The sequence below is a fragment of the Coturnix japonica genome, chromosome 5 (genome assembly GCF_001577835.2).
Source record: "Coturnix japonica isolate 7356 chromosome 5, Coturnix japonica 2.1, whole genome shotgun sequence".
Lineage (NCBI taxonomy): Eukaryota > Metazoa > Chordata > Aves > Galliformes > Phasianidae > Coturnix > Coturnix japonica.
In genome coordinates, this window is record NC_029520.1 from 1,286,500 (window position 1) to 1,308,312 (window position 21,813).

The 21,813-nt window shown below is 40.7% G+C and overlaps 1 protein-coding gene across 2 annotated transcripts in view; it reads right to left on the reverse strand.

Annotated features, from left to right (window-relative positions):
* Positions 1 to 104: 104 nt before the first annotated feature.
* Positions 105 to 21,813, reverse strand: part of PTDSS2 (phosphatidylserine synthase 2) — a 28,432-nt gene continuing 6,723 nt past the window's right edge. For both annotated transcript variants that reach the window (XM_015863335.2, XM_015863336.2), the window contains exons 3-12: positions 20,174 to 20,256; positions 15,577 to 15,644; positions 13,077 to 13,211; positions 12,010 to 12,060; positions 11,145 to 11,258; positions 9,777 to 9,895; positions 8,963 to 9,077; positions 7,825 to 7,970; positions 3,148 to 3,333; positions 105 to 2,521 (exon numbers count right to left, since the gene is read on the reverse strand). In XM_015863335.2, the coding sequence (XP_015718821.1) occupies positions 2,377 to 2,521; positions 3,148 to 3,333; positions 7,825 to 7,970; positions 8,963 to 9,077; positions 9,777 to 9,895; positions 11,145 to 11,258; positions 12,010 to 12,060; positions 13,077 to 13,211; positions 15,577 to 15,644; positions 20,174 to 20,256 (1,162 nt within the window). In that variant the 3' untranslated portion in view covers positions 105 to 2,376. The remainder of the gene's footprint in view (positions 2,522 to 3,147; positions 3,334 to 7,824; positions 7,971 to 8,962; positions 9,078 to 9,776; positions 9,896 to 11,144; positions 11,259 to 12,009; positions 12,061 to 13,076; positions 13,212 to 15,576; positions 15,645 to 20,173; positions 20,257 to 21,813) is intronic.

Sequence of the window (21,813 nt, forward strand, 5' to 3'; positions counted from 1 at the left end):
CCTTAAGGCACCAAAACCTTGGACAGACTCTGTACCAAAGAGAAACCAGACCAGACTTCAGTCCTTGTGAGGTGACAAGATAAAGCAGGAGCACGCACCCGTTGTACCAAAACACACCAGCAAACATTGCTTTATTACAGTGGTTCAAGTTATCCAGACTAACCATAAAAGCTGATCAAACAGAAGGAGACAAACACAAAAGTCAGTGCTTTTATGTAATAAGTCGAAGCTCCAGAACTGTTATTGGGAACCAGGGATACTTCAGAGGTTGTTTCTCAAGTACCTCAGTGTGTCTTTGGCAGGGTGGAGGAGGAGGAGGAAGGTACAGTGACACATCCACCTCGATGTGCCTGTTACCACCCAACTCACATAACAGACTCAGATGATCATACTGCGAAGAGACGGGGGGACCACAGTGTTAATCAACACGGAAGGGATGGAAACAGACTGACCTGAGCCTGGGACTACACAAGCACAACACACCGGTAGGAGCTACCAACCACTCAACAGTTCATAAGGATGGTGGAAAGCCAGAAATGAGAACAACTTGGACTGAAACGGTGTAACAAATAAATACTTGCTTCAACTCAGCGCTGTCTGCCCATTTATACATTTGTCAGCACCTAGTTACAAGGCCATTTATTCTTCACTACCTCACAGCAGCAGAATACTATGATTTAAGAGCAGCCACTGAGTGACTACCCACAATGAACTGTACGTACTCAAGAACGAAGCTGGATGCTTCACTCTCACAATGGTCATCTGCCTGCTAAGCAACCGAGGCAGCCCCGAGGGCCCATCCAATCTCTGCTTCGTTTGTCGAGCTCTTCAGATGCAACCAAACCGTTCCATTCATTGAAGGCCGCCCTACTGCTAAGTGTCCTTCAGGGTCAGAAAATATTCAGGTCACTCCATAAGCCTAAGAGAAACGCAGATTGATTTTGGTGGCTCTCCACGTGCAAGACCAAAAGGGACTGGAGATGTGGATGTTTATTATCCAGCAGCATCTCAAGTCTCCTGCCACCTAGAATTTGAGGGGATATGCTTTTTAAAGCTACGCTGGTATTGTATCATTTTCTTCAGGATAAACGCTTTCGACAGCCAGATTAGATCACTGTACTTAAGGAGTTTCATCAGTGCCTTAGGGGCCAACGCAGAGGCTTAGAGCAAAATTGATGCTTAGTTGCAGCACTTACATTTTGGAATAATGACCCTGAAAAAAAAAAAATGAAAAAAAAAATCCCACAAATGAAGCCCAGGCTTCCAGTTTCTTTTCCTAGATGCTGAGTCACAAGCAAAAACGCTGTCTAGCTTGGCCTGCAGACCTCCACTGCTACGTGCTGCTTCCCTTTAGTTTGCTCCTTTGGCAGGGATGGCAGTGCAGTGTGTAGTGCAGAGAACGCCTTTTCCAGCTGGACTCAGAAGATTGCTCAGCCTGGAGTTACCATCGGAGGAACGGGGCAGCCCTGAAGGGTGGCAGAACAGGACGTGCTTTGTACAGGCAGACACCAAGACTGAAATCCTCTTGGCAAGCAAAAGTAAAAGAGCTGAGAATAAGGCAAATAACTTAAGACTGATGGAGTAACTCCCATTTTTTTCTGTTAATAAGAAGATTTTACTCCATGAAGCAAATGAAAGGCAGGCTGACCTTTCTTATTCAAACTTCCCTTACCTTTAAGAGATGACCAGGATTAATAAAAAAAACCCCAGAAAAGGCTAAGGAGAAGCCTTCTGTCTCCCTAGAGCTGTGATAAAACATAAAATTATTGTAAGCTATTCCAGGACATTGAAAGTCAGTTTAGAGAAAGGCAATAACCCCCACATTAGAGGTGCTGTAACAGTAGTGTACTGCATTACATTCTGTGCAAGTAACGCAACTTGTTCACAAGCTTCAGTTGATCTGTTTATCTCGCTGCAGTTCAGTTAATTGGTGGCTGAACACGTTATATAATCTGACTCCACACCTCCAGGCAGTTTCAGCGGAAGACACAAAATTCATTTCCTGTGCCATGCACTCCCAATACCCAGATGTCAAAATTGACATCCCACAGTTAACTGAAAATAGATGGGCCAGATTCCCTTTCACTTAAAAGCCCCTTGTCTCCAAACCTTGGAAGGCGTGCAATGCACTTGAACAAAGATCCCACCTTGTCGCAACGATGTCGGTTCTGACTTCCCTCTACACAGACTTTCTCTGACTCTGACTAGGTGTACACGACTAGAAAGGGTGTGCATGTCAAAGTGACATCTTCTCAAAACGATTTTCACACCTTGGAAAACTAACAGTGAAAATTACAAGTTAGGTAGGATATGGTTGAAACTGTCCACCAGGCCAACTTGAGCACTACGAGTTCTTTATAGCCCTTTGACCATTGCTCAAAGTTTCCTTTCCCTTAGTTTGCTCCCATTCTGTTCATCCAGTATTGAAGAATGTCCGTCACCATTGCTCAAGCATTTGTCCTTTTCATACTTGTGCTCTTGCTTCTGTCGCCTTATCTCCTTATATCGCAACGTGATATCCCTAAAAAGAAAAACAGATGTGTATCAGTGATGTGAATAAGCAGTTTCAACATACAGTGATAACAGTGAGGTAACTCTGATTCAGATGCCAGTGCCCTTGGGATACATAAACCATCTGAGTATTTTAGCTGTACGTTTCTGAAGTTGCCAATGGCGTTGATTCACTTGAAATTACCATTTCTTGCAGCAGTTTGGCTATTTTCACTTCTTTCAGAGTCATATCAGCATGTTCAACTGTGCTGCTATTGCACGGGGCCTGCACCAGAGATCACCGTAATCATTTCAGCCTCGTGCTGCTGTTTTTGCTTTTGTTGGTTTTATCTGCACAGAACAGCACTGAAACCCAACACGCTTAAGTCAGCTCACTTGTTGCTCACACTAGAGCAGCTCAGACAATTGCAGTGCAGCCGACCATCCTTGCAATGAAGCTGTAAAACATTTCAGACTCATCTAAATCGCAGCAACAAAGGAAAACAAAACGCTGATCTCAGTGGCTGCCCCCATTCAGCCAGGGCAGATAGATGCATATATATTCAACATCCAACACGCTGCTGAACAGATGCCCAGAGCTTCTCCCCCCTGAAGACCCAGGCCAGACCTGCACACAGCACATCAAACACCTCTTACCGAATAAAAAAGCGCCAGGCTGTCCAGGTGAGCACGAGTATAATCCCTAAGATCCAGCACTGGGTAATGTAGAAAGGAAGGGACAGTGTAAGCGTATAAGGATCGTACTTCACAACAATCAGAAACTCCGTGGCAGTAATAGCAGCAACCAGCCAAGCCTGCTGACCCAATTTCTTATGGAATTTCCTGTAACATAGGTAGATAAAACAAAACTGTTACTGTAAAAATAAGCATTTAGAGAAACATTCTTTCATAAGAGGACTGCTGGGGTAATCATTTCATTCAGCTCTGCACAATTCTGGAAGTCTGGTTTGGGTTACACGTGCACATATACATGACATTCATGTTAGTGTTAAGTTTCCTCTCAGAGGCTCTGAAAACACTTCAAAAGTTAAAACACGATGTGATAACAGAAACTACCCTTCCTTTCAGAGTACTAGTAAATCCAATTGTTCAGCCAGCTTGAGATCAACTGAGGTTTGGGGTAAAGTATGAAGTGGGAGCTCTACTCCTTGGTTACTTGTGTGAATACCAAGTCACATGGCAGTAAGTGCACTCAATCCCCAAATAAATGCATTCTAAAACCCACTCTGTTCCTATGCAGGTACTCAATGAGCTGTCACTAATGATCTCTGAGGGGATTTTAAAAGAAAAAACCACAATAACAACTAGGTAAGACACTAGAAGACAAAAGAAAGGTGTTCTAGGAGAACACAATCTTGGGACAAAAATGCGCTTCATATTTAATTCCCAGGGTCTGTTTTTAAATCATCAGTAGACAAGCAAATCAGAAGCTGCACTGTTCTGTACTAGCCCAGTGAAGGATTCATCAATCAGTAGCACTAGAAATTAAACTGCGGCAGAATCAAGGCATCTACTCAGAGGCTGTGATGACAGAACAACAGATTGGAGATGCACTCACTGTCTTCCAGGTCTCCTAATCCTGCATGGGAAATACATACAAATGAAATAGCCATGGAATGCCTCTCCGGAAATCTCAGCACCCCTATAAGCAGTAGATTATTGGCAGAAATCTTGGTAAGCTGTTTTATCTAAGCCAGGTTTCTCCATTTATCAACCCTATGTCATTTCTAGACTTGACATTATTACAGCTTACTAACCCATCAGACCAGGTTATTTGTATACCAGGTATGGTCCTGTTTGGGCAGCACAAGACACCTTCAGTGCCTTGCAAAGAACTGAAATCCTACCCACTGTAGCACCACCGGTGCATGTGGATGTGCTGGAGAGACTGCTGTAGATGACTTCCCTTCCTATTAAACTTCTGGTTTTCCACCAGCCAGCTTCTGAATCTAGTCTGCAGAGGGGCCCCAGCCCTCTTACTTACCACAGTGTGCTCTGAAGATCTTTTTCCTACCAGGCCTTTTCTCTATTTTTTGTCAAGCTTAACAAGTTATTTCACTCCTACCACAGCACAAGATGCAGAGTTAAACACATCTAGAAGGACCTCAGCGTGAAGTGGCAGAATTACTTATGAAGGACAGAGGAGATGGGGAGCAAAGAAATACAACAAACCTTCACTGGGCTGGGGAGTGAGGAATGGGTACATTCAGATGACCTTTGCAGTACTTTTAGGGCATTATAGAATAGGATATTCTACTCTGGCCTATGACTGCTTATGTCTGGCTGAAAAAACAACTTGCTGAATACGGTAGTGTTCACCGAGTCCTTTGAGCTGTATTTCCTTGACACCCTGTCACCTTCAGCTACTACATCACCAAACCAGCTCAGGTCAGAACAGGCACCCAGGCACCTCAAATAGTGCTGGGGCAGAGGGAGCTGTAACTGCATGTGTGCTCCCAGCTTCTCTTCCCTTCCTTCCCTCTGTGGCCAGCAGCTGCTTTGGGGAGAGCATTCTTCCTTTAGCAGGCATTTCCCTTTTGTTCAGCCATATCTGCTCCACCGAATCCCATTGGATTCTAAGTACCTGAGAAGGAATCTAAGCATGGAGAGCAAGCAGAGCATCCTTTTCCTCTTCTGTGATGCTTTCCTGAATCCAAAGGAGTCACAGCAAGTCAAGCACACAAAATAAACATTTTCTTTAACGTGAGGCCCAAGAGCCACATTTGAAACCAATGCATATGTTCAAACTATACAAAACTATACAAAACAAATACACTGGAAAAAATATATATATAATACAGTAAACCAAATATAGTTTATTGTTGATGCAGATGGAATGAGTGCACTGCACTTGAAGTATCCTGTCTAAACCAACTTTGGTGAAGGGATTTCAGAAACTGCTCCAGGTGGATCATCCAGTATGAGATTAATTGGGTAGAAACAAGTTCTAACATGCAGACAGAGAAACAAAGGGCACATGTCTCACCGTGAAACCAAGCTGTTCAGATGACTGGGTCAGCTTTTTGCTTTGCTGATCTGCTTCCTTATTTGACACCATTTTCTTTCACTAGCTTATGAGATCACGCTGACAGAAGAGCTGAAGGTAACCCCAACAAAAGAGCTGTGCAGACACTAAGGCTGCTGAGGAAGATTTGGTTTCCTGCCCTTCTACTCATGTAAGTTTTTTTTTACAGAAAAGTCCATTTTTATTAGATGAATGAGTTTAAAATTCACGGCCTTAATGCAGATTCTTGGAAGAGACACAAAGACTAGAAATCAGAAAGGCAGAGTGAGGTCAACTGCTACAGGCCTTCCTACCCTGAGGAATTTCTGGCCAGGAACATTTCATGTGGTCAGTCCTCAAGAACTGAGGTGGCAGCATGTAAATTGGTACAGGTGCACAGTATAGGTTAAGAGTTAGAATACAGCCTCAAGAACTACTCTTATCCTGGAGTATTCCCTTCTAGATATTATGTCACCATGCTCACCTCGATATTCTACAAGCTGACCTTGAACTGTCCACAGATACTAAGAATCCCAAATGAAAAAGACACTCTTCTGTATTTGAACTTCACTACTTTCTAAACTAAATGTCACAGCATTAGCTGAAGAGACCTGATCGGTTTAATCTCAGACAATTCCATCAATAACAAACAAGGCAACATGCCACAATTCTGACAAGGAAGGTCTGTGGAATACTCCAACCTTCATCCAGAAAGATGTTGAGTGAGTTCCCAAAAGGAAAAGGTCAGGAACGTTTCTCATGTGCTGTTAGCTAGGAGCCTCCAGTACAGCCTGTTCCTCTCCAGCAGCTTCTCCCTACAACGCAACAGCAAGAATCCATCACAGAACTCCACCGAGTTCCTTGGCTCAGTTAAGCTAGTAAAATGGGAGTAAGATCATCACTGCTTAGGTGACATGAAACATACAAAGGAATCAAAGTCCAGTTGCAAAAATATTCACAGAGCAGGTATTAGGTAAGATCATACACTAAGTTGTGCCATGTTTCATGAACAGTCTGGTGAGGTCAGGTCTGTGGTGCATCAAGCAGAACCATGAACCTCAGAAGAGAGGAAGTTAGTCACCTTACCCATCAAGAGAAACAGAACACTGGTGGTGGCAGTGATGAAGACATGCACTTTAGGATGAGAGTCTCTGCTTGCTTGATGAATTTCTCCAGCTCATTGAGAGAATGGCAACAAACTGAATCAGCAACGAGGCATTGGTGACTGATGATTCTCCTATATTTCAGTGTCATGCCATGTGGTCGAATACAGGGCAAAAGAGTTGTTTTTTTCCAACCCAAACACAAGGACCAGAAGATGGGGGCGTGTTTCTAAGAAAAGGAGCTCACCAATGAGAGGCAGAGACTTCTTCTTACCTTTGAGATGGAGGCACGTCCCAAACCAGTAGGTCCGACACCAAAGGCAGGGGGGCAGCCTGCCACTGCTGAATGTCCCGAAATCCGCCTAAGCAATGTGAGTTGACCCTTCTTCCCAGTTCTAGGAGTCAAAGCCTTGCAATGGAAACTGATCTTCAGAGAATGTTGGAACCCTAAATTCTGAACACAGACACTTTTCGCGTTGGTCAGTGACAGATAATGAACACTTCTTGAAGCCAGGTGTTGTCTTAGACTTAAGATATGGGCTCAGGCAACTTGTGACTACTAAAAACTTAAAAGAAAATGTGATTTTGAGAACAAAGCATTCTCTGGTCTTATATGGTCTGCAGAAAAAAGCAGCAAGGACAAATACGATGTTTAAGAACAGTCTGAAAGTACATGCACTGTTGTGTATGGGTGCAGTTTGCCCTCAATGCTCTTTGCTAAAAGGTCTGCTGGTCTGCAAGAGGGTGCCATGAAAGCTCCAGGGGACCAGGAACTAGATGGAAGACAGCTCAAGAAAAGAAGCAACTCTAAGAAACAGATTCAGAGTTTAGGCCCTGTTGTCCTTAGAAGGCATTACTAAGGACTGTAGTTCCTGGCTATCAATCTGGAAATGGAGTGTCCTGCACCCGCAAGCCAGTGGCACTCCAGCTAATTTACACATCACTGTCTCAAAAGAGCAATAATTTATAAAAAGCAGATGTTAAAAACCGTGCACATGAAATGCCCTTAATAACAGCTCTTCTCTACCCAGACACAGCCGGAACTGTACCTCCAAACCAAAAGAAAACAAAGAAGATGCTGTGAAGTTAGATCGTTTTGTTCCCAACAAGCTGAGATGGATGCCAACAAGCTGGAGCAAACCAGTGCAAATTCAAAACAAAGCAAGTGAAGATTGACACGGCATATATACAAAAAGACTGGCTTACGGGTCATCCATGAAGTCGTAGATCTCCCTCATAGCCACACCTCCCACATTGACAAAAAAGACAAGCCGTAACAGGACCAAGTAGTGTTCTGGTGGCATCCAAAGGACAAACTTCAAGTAAAATGTGTTCAGCTCTGCCAATAAAAACTGAGAGAAAATACATTTTAATTACATTCAGAAGACTTCACTGAACAAAGCCTGGAACCTCCCTCTATCCCTGCCTCACTCCTCCCCAGCTATTTCACTGACTCCACAATATCCTACTTGGTATCACTGAGCCCACAGTTATCAGCTGCAACAGTGATCAAGAACAGTTGTTGTTTTGTTGTGGTTTTGTTTTTTGAATGTGTAGGAAGAGGTAATAAAACATATGCACTTGCACATGGCAGAGGATGCAACAGAAACCCTGCCAAGCATTGTCTCTAGTTTTGAACAAGTTTATCAAGAGTTTGAAGTACCTCCAAAACTACTCACAACAAAACCTAGAAGCAGAAACTTGTCCTTTCACTATCATTCAAAATCTGACTGAGGGAACAAAAGAAAACAAAATCAAACCAAGAAGTGTATGCAAAGCATCCTAGGTGGTGCTTCTGTATGTTTGCTTCGCATTCTTAAACATAGTTATGGAAACATTGCTGCCAAAGCCAGCTTTGGAGCACTAGTTACATATCAATAGCAAAACATTCTTAAGTGAGCTGCTCTGATTATGTGATTAAGTGGGCAAGTAGATAATGGTTTCCCACTTCAAAAGGAATGATAATTAAGGCATTAAGTGTTGCTATTAAGAAGCATATGCAAACCTTAACGAGGAACCTCAATGGACAGGCTCTCAAATAAGCCACCACCAGAATTCATATTCCATGCGTTTCAAGATGATCAAGTAGATCAAACTGGTCAAGCTGGATATCATTAGCACTATCATCTATTACATGTTCAGTAAAGCAAAAAAGATTACAATAGCAGTATTATCTGTTATCAGTCTTTTTTTTTCAGACTGATATTTTATACAAAGTAAAAATCTCAACTAAAGAAACACCACCATGCCAGAGCATCAGCCTAAGTTACCCTATGTAGTTGCTCAATGATTACAGAGTATTAAATCAGATGACAGAGAAGACAAGACTGAGAAGTTTCCTTACTACAAAGATAATGCCACAAACTGCTAGCCATCTCCGTAAGCTGGATGCTGGCTTCCACTCAAATTTGACCCAGCTATAGGGGGTGAACTGGAAGACAATCCTCTTCATTTTACCTCTGAAAGAAAGACAGAACACAAGGTTAGAATTTTAAGAAACGGCAGATAAGAGACATCTACCAACATTGCCATTTCTGACACTGATTGACATAGGCAAAACATCTCATTTTACCACATAAAAATACTGCTTTAATGAGGTTATTTTGAGTTAGTTTTCTTTCCAAGAAAAGCCTGGTTTGTACAATCATTTTGTACTTTAATATACCACATCCACTGTATTAAGCAGTTCCTCTATTCTGCTTTGCTGAGTAAGAACATGCTATGGACAAAGATAACTCACCACTGGCAGAAGAAAACACACATAATTATTAGTTTAAGTGGTCCAATTAGTATGAAGTTATGATTACTGGGAATGTATTATTTGCATGAGGACCAAATAGATCCTTGCTGTAAATATAAGAGCCTGATCCTGATTTGGTTTCTTGCCCCTTCAGTTACAATTTCATTTTAAAATCTTATTCCCACAAGATGTCCTCATTCCTGCATATCAGGCAATGCTCATGACAAACACGTTTATTTTTAATCATATAATTTGCAAGCTAAATAACATTATCATTCCCAAACCTCCACGCTGTATCAAGTTATTAGATTCTCTAATTCACTTTAGCAGAACGTCCTATTCATAATCAAAGTCTTCACACAGTGCTCCAGACTTTGCACACTGCTACTGCTTGCAGTTGCTTTCTACGCCAACCTACTTGTATGTAGGAATGTTCCAAAGTCCTTGCCATTTGTATGTTTTCAAAGAAAGCCAAGAAAGGGTCTTCATCCCACAGTAAATTCCTAATCCATTACATAAGATCACATCCATTATCCACTGAAAGGAGAAAAGGAAAAAAGGTGATGCAGTTTTCCTTCTGATACAGAATAGACTTATTCCTACTCACTATCAGCTCACCTCCACTTTGTTAAGTAATAACTTTTCAAACACACCGAAAAGCATCTCAAAACGCCTCTAGTATATTCCTTAAGCTTTAGGCTGTCTCCTAAAGAAGGGACTTATCTCTAGGCTTGGGCTGTGAAATGAAATAAGTCATGCTATGCCTTTCTGCCTAAGGTTAATTCTGGAGATGGAGCTCCTGAGCTGATTAATAAAAAGAAAAGTAAAGAAAAGAAAATCGTCTGCCCTCTTTATTTGAAGAGAAGCACAGCATTACCTTCCTCAGAAGGTTTTGAAGGCAAACTACCTTCTGCTTGGAGTACTTATACAGTATGTGTTTACTTTCATAAATGCTATGAAGAAGCAAATCATTGCAAGCTTCAGAAAGAAATGCATAAGTTTAAGAACTCGAGTTGTGTGCCCTGAATGCAGAGAATTTTGATTGCTTTTGTAACCAATTTACATTTCACATGAGCCTCCAAAAGAAAAAATGAAGGGGAAAAAAGAAAACACCAAAAAACTATGTCACTTTAAGCAACAGAGCTTGTTCCTTCCACAGGGAATCAAGATCACTGTAGTCCCTGTAGCTTCAAAAAGTACACACAAGCAGTGTTTTATGACACACACCACTCTGGACTCTGAAGTACAAAGACCACACAGCTTTCCAGGAAGGTCAAACCTTTGTGTTTCCAAACAGTTTTTCTTACACACCGAACAAAGACTTGTAAACACTGTAATTTACTGCTTAGAGAAAACAGTAAGGATAGGTTTAGAGAGAAGGAAGAGCTGGATATAAACTGTACAGAGCCTGTTTTCTTAACAGACAAGAAAAATAATTATCTGAAACTATGAACACCAAGCTATACCTTTCCCTTAATTTCCAACATGATGGTTTGTACCATCATCATCAATTTGAAAATGTTTGTCTTAGATTCTCCAGCTGATATGGAATGAAGCAAAACATATTAAAACACACAATGTTACCATTGTATGGAGAAGTCTGAAATCTTGCAAAATTACATGTTCAAATGGAGAACAGTCAAAGCTCCTGAGCTGCAGTGTTTATACAAATGCTTTTGGTCATGAATATAATATAATTTAGTTTTCACCACTTCCTGCCCCCTCCCTTTTAAATATATACCTCGATTTAGGAAAAAAAAAAAGTCATGATTTATGTAGTACATACGTGATCCCACCAACATTCACTGAAGTTTGGAAGCTGGTGTTCCAGACTGTACTCCAGAAACTCAAACATTACACTGATGATCATACACATCCACCAGTCCCGAATCATCAGGGTCTATAAAAGGGAGACAAATCATTCAAAGATCCACAATAGTTGTACAACATATTGGAAGCAATTACAATAACGAATTTTTCCACACTGGACAGAGCAGTACCACAACACCAGTTACACTAACATCCTTTAGAAAGCAAAAACTCCATACAGTATAGAGACACCGCTTAGATTTACAGCTTTGCCCAAGGGTATGGCCAAATTATCTTATTTCCAAACTCATCATCTAAGGAATACAAGAATTAATTCTAAATATGTGTTGTTTGTTTGTTTTTTTATATTTAAGCTTCTAATGTAACTCTGAGACAAAGATCCGAGTTTCTCTGAATTTACAGTTCTGTATATTAAACAAGAGTAAGTCACAGACACACTGACATTCTTTCCACGTCTAGCACTAAACTTTTGGTTATGGAGGAAAAAAAGCACATACAGAGCAACACATCTGCACTTCTCAAGAGGACAAACGAAACAAAGGTCATTCAAGGATTTATCTTGCTACAGAAGTAAAGGATTTGATGTCTATTGATCCCACCTCAAAACGAGTTACCATGAAGGAAGGAGCTTGTCAATGTAACATTAGTTTGGAAACAAATAAGATGATCTAAGAGTCTTTCATGTCTTACAAACACTTAGTCTAGTTCACAGATGACTGTCTAATACAATTATCATGAAGACAAGCATCATTAGAAGAGAAGCATCCAAGCTTTAAAAGATGAGGACTGTAAGAGTAATGTAATAGAAAACTCATTCTTACCTTCAGGTACCAGCCAAAAAAGTGAGCAGGAACAAATCCATCCAGTTTGTCCTAAAACAAACAAGAGTGAAGATCACTTAGCAGTACAATTACCTGTTACTGAAGCTTACTTTTTTTCCCAGGAAGAAAAAAAGAAAAAGGCAGCAATAAACCTTGGCTGTTCCACATAAATGCATTTTATGAGTTTCCTTATTCTTAAGTACAGTGAGCACATAAGTTATCTTTAAAGCAAAGTCAGGAAGCTTAAAGGGCAGTAACTGAAATTAAGACTACCTTCTTGGTACAAAATGCCACATTCCTTGCCCTCCAAGGAGAAGGAAGAAGGTGTTCAAATCAGGTACAATAAAGTGTGAACATACATTTCTTCACCATACTCTCATCTTGTACACAGGAGAGCATAAAGTCTTACCAGTTGCCCATGGAATTTAGTGGGCAGGACAAGTGCCTCTCCTCCATCTAAAGCTGGTGCAACACTGGAAGAGGATAACTACTACTCTCAGTTATTGCCCTTCCTGATGCACTGAAGACTTGCATGGCAGACCCAAAGGATTTAGTAGTGCTCATTGCTAACAAACACTAACAGTCTCGTGCAGTCATGGAGTTGAGAGTCATCACAATTTCCTTGCCCTTGAATTGATAGTCTTCTGGTTGCCAGCAAAAAAACATTAACCTCCTGTCAGCTTGTGGTATTCAGGAAAGTACAACTCATGGGCTGCTTGGTAACATGCAACTTTTGAGCTTTGTGCCTCAAGGAAGAAGGCAATTCCCTATGCACAAAATTAAATCCAGCCTTGTAGTGTCAAGGTGTTTCCATCAATAAGCTGAGAAATAAGGATTGTTAAAGTTTACCCCTTCCTCAGGCAATGTAATTAGGATACAAAGAGACATCTCCACCTGTTTGCCAGGAAAGGCCAAGAAGGAATAAAAGAAGTTAGTCAGTCATGACCTGCTTTCTGATTCAGTGCTCAGAAAGACTCAATGACTTCCAAGCATTCAATTAAGCAGCTTTTTACTCAAAAAAATAGAAAAAGCTCAGACTCGCTAGCAAATACCTATTTGTTTCTTACCCAGATATTGTGAAATGGATCACTTTCGTTGCCAGGATCATAAATAAGGCAGTTGCCACCATAGTCTCTTTCTGGCAAAGGAACACCTAAATGAGGATCAATGTACTTCATGAACTGTCTGCCATCTTGTACGGTCTGCAAAAGGAGCACAAAACCCAGGTTTCATTCTTAGTACACACTGATGGATGGAAGAATACAATTTATAACAGTCTATCTTCAAATGGGCATTTTGTTAAACAGTCCTTAAAGTGACCTCAAGCATCACACAGTACATACGTCTAAGTTTTCAACCTTCCAATGCCAAATACCATAGACAAAAGAATGAACATTTTCAAAAGATGAAAGACCTGAATTATTTAAATCCATTTTCCATGATATTCCTTTATGCCTTCTCACTTCCAGAAGCTTAGTGCTTGAACTGACACACAAATGGCTGCCACCTTCTGCATTTGTGACATTTTGGTTTCATAGAACGAGAAAGATCCAGCAGCATGCAGCCTTAACAAAACACATCACGTGCAAACACCAGCAGATTGAGCACACAGACTACATGCACTGTGAGCAAGATTTGTCTCGCATCTGTGCTCAGCTCACTTCAGCTACAGTAAGTTCAGAACAGCACTGCATTATGTGGCTGAAAAAAGAACCATTACGGCCTGTTGAATAAACACATTTCTAATAACGTCTCAATTGAAGCACAGGTAATAAACTTAAAACAAACAGCAAGGGGAAAAAAAATACCCAAATATTAGTTATAGAAGGTGACCAAGATTTCAGCTCATTTACTGGTCACTCATATACATTTGCTGAAAAAGCATTTCCCAATGAAACCAAGCTCTATTGTGATCAGTGTTTTACAGCTGAAGCAATGCAACATCAGTGACAGGAAGGGATTAGTTAGCAGTCATGAAAAGAACAATGCCAAAATTACTCATAAGAAATAATAAAGTTCTAGAATAAAACTACTATGGTCAGATTAACTACAAGACAAGTTACAACTATGAGTGAGCTTATGTTTACTTTCAGAGACTCTTAGTCACTTACAGACTCAGCATAATTTTAACCTTATTTAAACCTGTGCAAAGTAACTAACTATTTTCAGTGAGGAACTACACAACAGCTAGTGAGTGGCCTTAACAACTAAATGGCTGGCAATACAACATACCACCAGGAGAAAAGCAAAGCAATTCTAGGCTTCTCTATGAGAATTCAAAACTACAACAGTACTAGCAAATAAAAATGCAATATATTCTTTGGTCTGGCTGCAGCTAGCCATGAGTATCGTTCACAGACATGCCTGGAGAAAAAAAGAGGGTGTCATGAAACAGGATGAATATAAGTATAAAGTGGAACTGACTGAATATTCCTCAGCTGTGAGGAATGACAACAAAAAAGGCAAGACAGACCTGTTCATGCCTGTGAAAGGGTCAGAACTCCACTCCCTCCAAGCAGGACAGGCAGCCTGAAAGAAACCCTAATGAGACATTAGGGTCCTGTGCAAGGGTTTACGCTGAACCCCCAAGTTATGTTGAGGGGACAGAAAAAACATCTTGTTCTTTACTGAATGACTGCAGATACTTTCCAGCTGACCACTGAAACAATAAGCCGGGCAAAGAAAAAAAGAGAAGTTATTTACCCTTAAGAGAACTTGGCACTGACTACTGGGAAGTCTCCAGGAAAGGTCAAGAAGAACAAGAAATGCTGGAGCCAAAGGAGATCTTTGATTAGCTGGAAAGGGTTTGATCAGCATTAAAAACGTGCTTGTAAAGGAAATGTCCTGCTCCAACAGGAAGAAAGTCTACACGGATCCTGACACTTCTCATTTCTAGTCCTGTCTCTTCAGTCTCATTTGGTTCCTAGAGGTAATACATTTTTCAATTTTACTTTTCAAGGTTCCTCAACTATTCACCTAAAATGATAATTTGAACGCTACCTGATGAGTCTGTAATGGTACTTACATCACCCTTTTAAACTGCAGAGTACCAAACACAACTAGGACATCAGTGAGAAGGTACAATTTGAACCAGAACCACTGGGGACTCTCCTACCTACCTCCAAAAAGGAGCCCAAGTCAGACAGAACAGAATATTTAACTCTCTCTGTTAAATATCTCTACATTTGCTTTTGGTTTCAAGTCATGCTGTTGCCTGAGGAGATGACTGCAATAACTGTTTTGCATAGATGAGGAGAGGATGAGTATCCTTTAAAATTCAGAGCTCTTCCCTGGCATTATCATTCATGTAAAACTGCTTCACTGTGGTGTCTAACCTGGGCAGAGGTTAACTGGAAGTTAGGACAGACAACAGGATAATTAATTTTGGTAATACTATAAGTTTTTCTCAATCCTGAGGTCTCATTAAGTAAAACAATGATTTCATGTCATAAAAAAAATGAAGAGCAGCATCTCCTGCAGAAGGTGAGAATCCTACAAAAATTAGCACAAAGGATTTCATACCCATGTTGGAGGTCTAGTTAATAAACATCAGCTTACGTTACTTACCTGGAAGAGTATGAAGATGAGGAAGAGCTCATACACAACGCTGACACACAGCCAAAACCTCCAGTAAGCTGCAGAAACAGGCAAACAGAACGTTAGCAGAGGCTTCAAACAGCAGTCAATTACACATCTACTGTAACAACTAAACATTTCAAGAAGAGATGCTCTCATCAAGAAACTGTAAAACACGGTATAGACGGTTTTGTCAACTTCCACCTATGTGGTGCTAAACAGAAAAGAACTAAGACCAGCAGGAGTGACCTCTGCTTTTCTTTTGGTAAGTGCATCTTCTTCCCTGAAGATAAGGCTCCTTTCTTTAAGGGGCAAGAAGCATTATAAAAATACCAAAGATATTTTCACATTTACTATGAATTCTATTCAAAAAATAGAATGAAGGTTTCTCAGGCGCTAGATGCAAGACTTACAAGATCATCTGGCAGTTTCATAATAAGAAACATCAGGCAAAACTCAGCTGTTCCAGAACCCACAATCACTTCTCACCCTCTTGCAACGTGTTATTTCAGACTGAAGCAACACCTGAATCTAAGCAGTATCTTCAGCTCTATCGCTATCAGATCAGTTCTTTGGTGAGACTCGGTCCTCTGGCAATGGGCTCTCAGACTGTTTAGGACAAGAGTTTTGTGGTGCATGGGTTGCATTCATGCCTATAATTCCTCCTATTCCACCAAGAGACTGGTTTGTCCTCCACTTCATACAGTCACATTTCTCAGCTCCTCTAAGGAAGGAAGCAGGTTAACACAGAGCCAGTGTGCACACAGACAGAGCTCTTCAGCATTTTCTCCAAATCACATCCAAAAAACAAAGTAATTGATCAAAATTCATCTAATTCCAAGTGGTTATCTAAATCTCACGGTAACAGCATGTACTAATCACTCTGGAATTACTTTAATAGACTTTCCTTCAGGTGTTTCCTGTTTACACTTATAAAACAGAGCTCTCCTTCCATGGCAACATCTAGGTGATGGTTAGACTTGGGCAGGTGCAAAGAAGAACCAAGACTCGAGCAGCAAAAAACTTGAAGAAATCCACATTTTTTAAAAGAAGACTCTTATCAAACATTTTCCACCCCCTCTCATAATGAACTGCCTGCATACCTTGAAGAGTAAGCACTGTGTTCAAGCCAGAAGAAAGAATCAACCTTTCATTTCCACTTCTCCAACTAGAACTATTTTCTTTATACAATACCTCCAGACTGGCCACCCTATTTTTTCCTATCCAAAGCCTTTTAAGACAGACTTTACACTACTCACAGACAGAAAAGTGACAGGCTAGTTCTGAAACAGCTGTATATGAAGTTCAGATGAAAGAAAAACTAAGGTCTGTAACTGAACTTTTCCTATGTACCTAAAGTTATGGCAACAAATGACCTGCAGCTGCTGAATACACTCAGCAGCATTTACTAAAGCAAAATGCTTAATAAAAAATTAAAATCCAATTGCAATTTAGTGTGCTTTCTCCCCAGCAGACGTAAGTACCCAAGAGGTTTTGAAGACTACTTTATATCCATACAACAAAAACAAGATGTTTTCAAAGCAGTACAAACACTGTGTTCTCTCTCTCTTCCTGGACCAACCTCAACTTTAGCTATAAGGTTATTTTTGGCCTACCCTTATTATTTGTTCTCCTTAAATGCACTTGTCACTGTGAAGCTCCTGCAAATCAAGGCTATCTGCCTGATTACACAGGCCTCAACTAATCATTTACATGCCTGAGAGCTCAGTGATTACTATACTCAAACACTAACACTTCTTGTCCTGGGGAGGACTTGGGAACACAAGATGAACATCAGGCTGCCTGGCTGAGTGCAAAACCAGCCATTTACCCCTATGATACAGGTTTACATTTGACCTATGCAACCTGAAAGGCTAATGATTAAAAAATATATATAAATTCTAAGGTATTTTGCTTAAGCAGGGCATTTACAGCCATTTAGGGGGTGGAAACACTTTGTAAGTGCTAATCAGAAGCTGCACAGGACATGAGCAGGGAGAATTGTCTGTTCTAAGAAGCCACATGAGCCTGGTCCAGCCACATGCTTGCTCAAATTACTTCGTACCAGTTTTTCCATAGCAAGCTCAGGTTCAGAAGCATGACCCGTGACCTAAGAGCGGCAGTGGGATAAGGAGGAGGTGAGAGAACTGAGAGTGCAGCAGGTGGAATGCGAGCCTTCAGAGCAGTCTCAGCTCAGCCTATGCAGTATTTCATTCCTAAATGCAGTGCCTCAAAACATTAACTGGCTCTGTTACGATAGAAAAATGAGTTAGAAGCTCAGCTTGTCCAGCTTCCAATACACAGAATAATTTATTTCATCTAGTCATTGAAAAAGTAGTCAGTATCAAGAAAATCTTTTATTTGCATACCAATGACCTATTAATTTTTTGCTTTATAACCCATCTTTGGATTATAGAGTTTGATTCCGCAAGTCAGCACGAAGCACATGACACTCTCCAAACTTAGGTGTTCACCCATCAACATATGGATCCACAGGCAGAGTTTAAGATCTGTCCCCTGTGATATATTTTTCCCTGGGGAAAAGAGCATATTCATCTTTTGCTAGATGGCTTCAATGCTGTTTATATCTTGCTGAGTGTGCTAGAGAGGCTGTGCTCTGTGAAACAAATGGAGGTTTTGAAGCTAATAATTTACAAAAGGAAAATGGAATAAAAAGCAGAAAAGCCACATTATGAAAAGAAATTAGTCTTCCCTAAGTAACCACATCCATTTCTGTGCATGACACTACATTTCTGAATTACATTAAGACAACTGGTATGGGTCCATATGGCAAATTATTAGCTAGAGAAAATCAGGATCAGTAGAAAAAAGGCAAAGCAAAATGAGCAAGTGGCTAAAACTGAAATAGCCAATAATAGTGAAAAGAAAGGGGGGGGGGGGGGTGGGGGGGGGGGGGGGGGGGGGGGGGGAAGCCAGTCTACAAGGATAACACTTAAACAGTGGCTAAGATCAGTTTCCTTAATGACCTGAGTAGAAAGAAGATTAACAACACTAAGTACATAAACAGCAGCAGCAGGGAAGGCAGTGACAGCAAGAGAAAATCAAGATGACCTCAAAGGACTGCAGTAAAAGAAGAGCTCAGAACACAATCTCACATCGAGGAACCAGTAAGTTTTCATGTATGTTTGCTTATCAGTCAGAGAAATGGAAGGATGTGGTGTTATCTGCCAGACACTGAGCTGCTGCTGTAATACAACCACAATGAAAGCACAAGTAATATGAAAACTGCTATAAATGCATTACCAGAGAGATACTGGGAAGCATTAAAATTGCCAAGAAAAACATTAAGTAATATCATACTAGTAGTACCATACACAGGTCTGGATAGCCACCTTCAAAGAAGAAAACTCAAAACACACACACAGAAGACTACTAGATTTTATGGGGTAAACCAGCTTATGCTGAGGGGGAGACTGAAGGCAAGACCCGCTTGCTTTAGCAACATCAGTGGTGAGATGGGATGAAATGGGCATATATAAATGAAGTGGATAAACACCAAGAAAAGCTATTTAAATTGAAAAGCAAACACAGGCACAAAACCCAAACCAAAGTATAAAATACCTCTGAGCTAATCATAAACAGGTACAGACATACCGAGTAACAGGCCTCCAAAATCACCTGAAATAACCTAGCTACCATGAAACCGAGCTAATACCCAGCTACAAGAGTTCATGTAACAGATCCAGTGTTGTTGTATGTGACTGTAGTGACCTGACTGTGACCCAAATGCTTCCTTGTGTCCTATAAATGGAAGCTGCGCAGAGCTGCCAGTTCCTTTGAGATGAGATCTTTCTTTAGGAACAGCACCGTGAAGCTAAGGTCAGAGACTTGAGTGCCCCATGGGTACTTCCCAAGACATCCTCTATAGCTCTAGGTAACTAGATAGTTGATACCACGTCCCAGGGGGCTGCAACAATCTTCAAGCCCTCTACTGCATGCAAGGCTGCTGTTCACATTTGAAAAGGCACCCTGGTGTCATACTGTGACCATGGAAGCATCTGCTATCCTGGTGAAAAGCTGTAGTCTCCCCAAAATGCCCTTCAGAAGACCCTCCCATTTAACCACCTAGAAAAAGGGTCAATCAATAAAAAAAGCCAACATGAATAAACTCATAACATAAAGCTATGAAATACATGAATGAATTTGATTCTGCTGAAAGACAAAAAGCATCAGCTGAGTCTCTCAACTCTTTCTCCATTATTCAAAACATCTGAAAAATAGGCAAAAATCAAAGATGTCAAAATATTTCCATCCTCCACCTGATGCAGCACTATACGAAAGAGTCTTTCTGGTAAGGTTTCAAACATTTCAGGACTTATAGCCTTACTAGAAAACTTCCAAACTACAATTATTACTGTAGATAGTCAACCTAGTACCTAAAGAATCATGCTGCTTGGAATACTACCTCAGCATTGTAGGAGGCTGGGTGGAAGCTGGGAAACTACATGATAACTGTGTGGTGTTACTGTATTATTTAAATTATGACTTACCTCCTCCACATGGAACACAATATTTACACTCAGCAGAACGTAACAAATACCTGAGTAATTTAAGTGGCTTAAATTACCTGGATGAGGTCTTGAAAATGGTCCATCTTTAGCCTGCGTAACTCCAAAACACAGGAAAACCAAAATACTGGCAACAATACCTCTGCAAGTAAAAAAATCAAACTGTTTATATTGCAGCATCTTACTAAGAGAGATGTAAATCATGTTCTTTGATGTCAAACCAGCTTGTCTTTGTTTCCTAACTAATACACATGTTAGTCATAAACTGAAGGAAGGATCCTACTTATATGGCTCCAAGAAGAGATCCTTACTTGATTAAGTAAATGCGAACAATGATGTCCAAATACACAGAATCACAGACATATTTGGAGTGGACCCCTGAGTATCATCAAGTACAAATCCTGGCTCCACACAGGGTTGACATTTGGGAATGCTCCTATGTCTGAGAGCTCCAACACCTGCAGCCCTGACCATTGGGAAGCCTGTTCAGGGTCCACCCAACCACTCTCTGGTGAAGAACCTTCTCCTTCCACCACTCCTAATGGATGAAATGGTAATTACACGGTTCCAAAATGGGTTTTTTCCCATATTACCTAAGTGTGGTCAGAAAAAAAAAAATAAAAAAATAGTAATTGAGAAATATCTCAGTGCATTGCAGGATAAGAGTAAGCCATGTTTGCAGTTAATGGTGCAACTCTATGCATGAGCAAGAGAAAATACCTATTGTTATTCACTGACAAAATCTGTTATATATCAAAAGCAATCATAGACTGTTCATGCTTTAAACAATTCAAGAACTCCTTTCAAAACAGAAGACAATCATTTACAAAACCTGCTTTGTATCACCTGCCTCTGAGTATAAAAAGGCTGTATTTTCTGAAAATAGAAATGGCTTTTACTTAACAGATGCAACTCTGTTACTTCGCTTGCCCTATGAGACTGGGAAACACAAAAGAATTAGCTACTGAATTAAACAGAAAAGAGAGAGTTTCATTGTGCTTTTCCAAGACAAACCAGCCAAAAAAAATCTTTCCAGCTGTTCTCAAATAACAAGGATAGTCTGCATTTTGAGTCACTACTCTGTATTTGGAAATAACAGGACTACAAATCTACACGTATGCTTAAGAAATTGCACTCTGTATCACAAACCCTAACCCTATCACAAAACAATACACGTCGCTTTGCTCGCTACTAAGCTCAGTCATGAACCAAAATGTCCAAGATCAGCATTTTACGTTCTTGTGAGACAGTTTCTTCCCCAAAGCTAGAGCTGACCTGTACATAAAGCACCAGGAGAACTCACAGCTCTGTTCCTTCTCTAAAACCCACCTTCAGGCAAACAGTGCTGAAATCAACTGCCATTTCATACACATATACATCTATCTATATATGTATCTATCTACATTCTTTTTTAAACTTCAAAATCTGGAAGAAAATGACAGATCTGTGTAATAACCATGTCAGCTCTGCTCTCTTTCCTCCTCCAGTGACTAAATTTCTTACCTTCATATCAACATACTGCCTCCCTAGGAAGCTTCAAAGCATAAGCAGCAGTTTGGCCAGCTGCTCAGCATGGTTTGATTTAAGAACTTCTCAAGGATTTGAGAGGAATATAGGGTTTACAGGTAGCCTGGAGGGACACAGCTTATATATTTCTTCGAGCAGCAGATCAGGAAGGCACTAAATAGTAGCACCAACA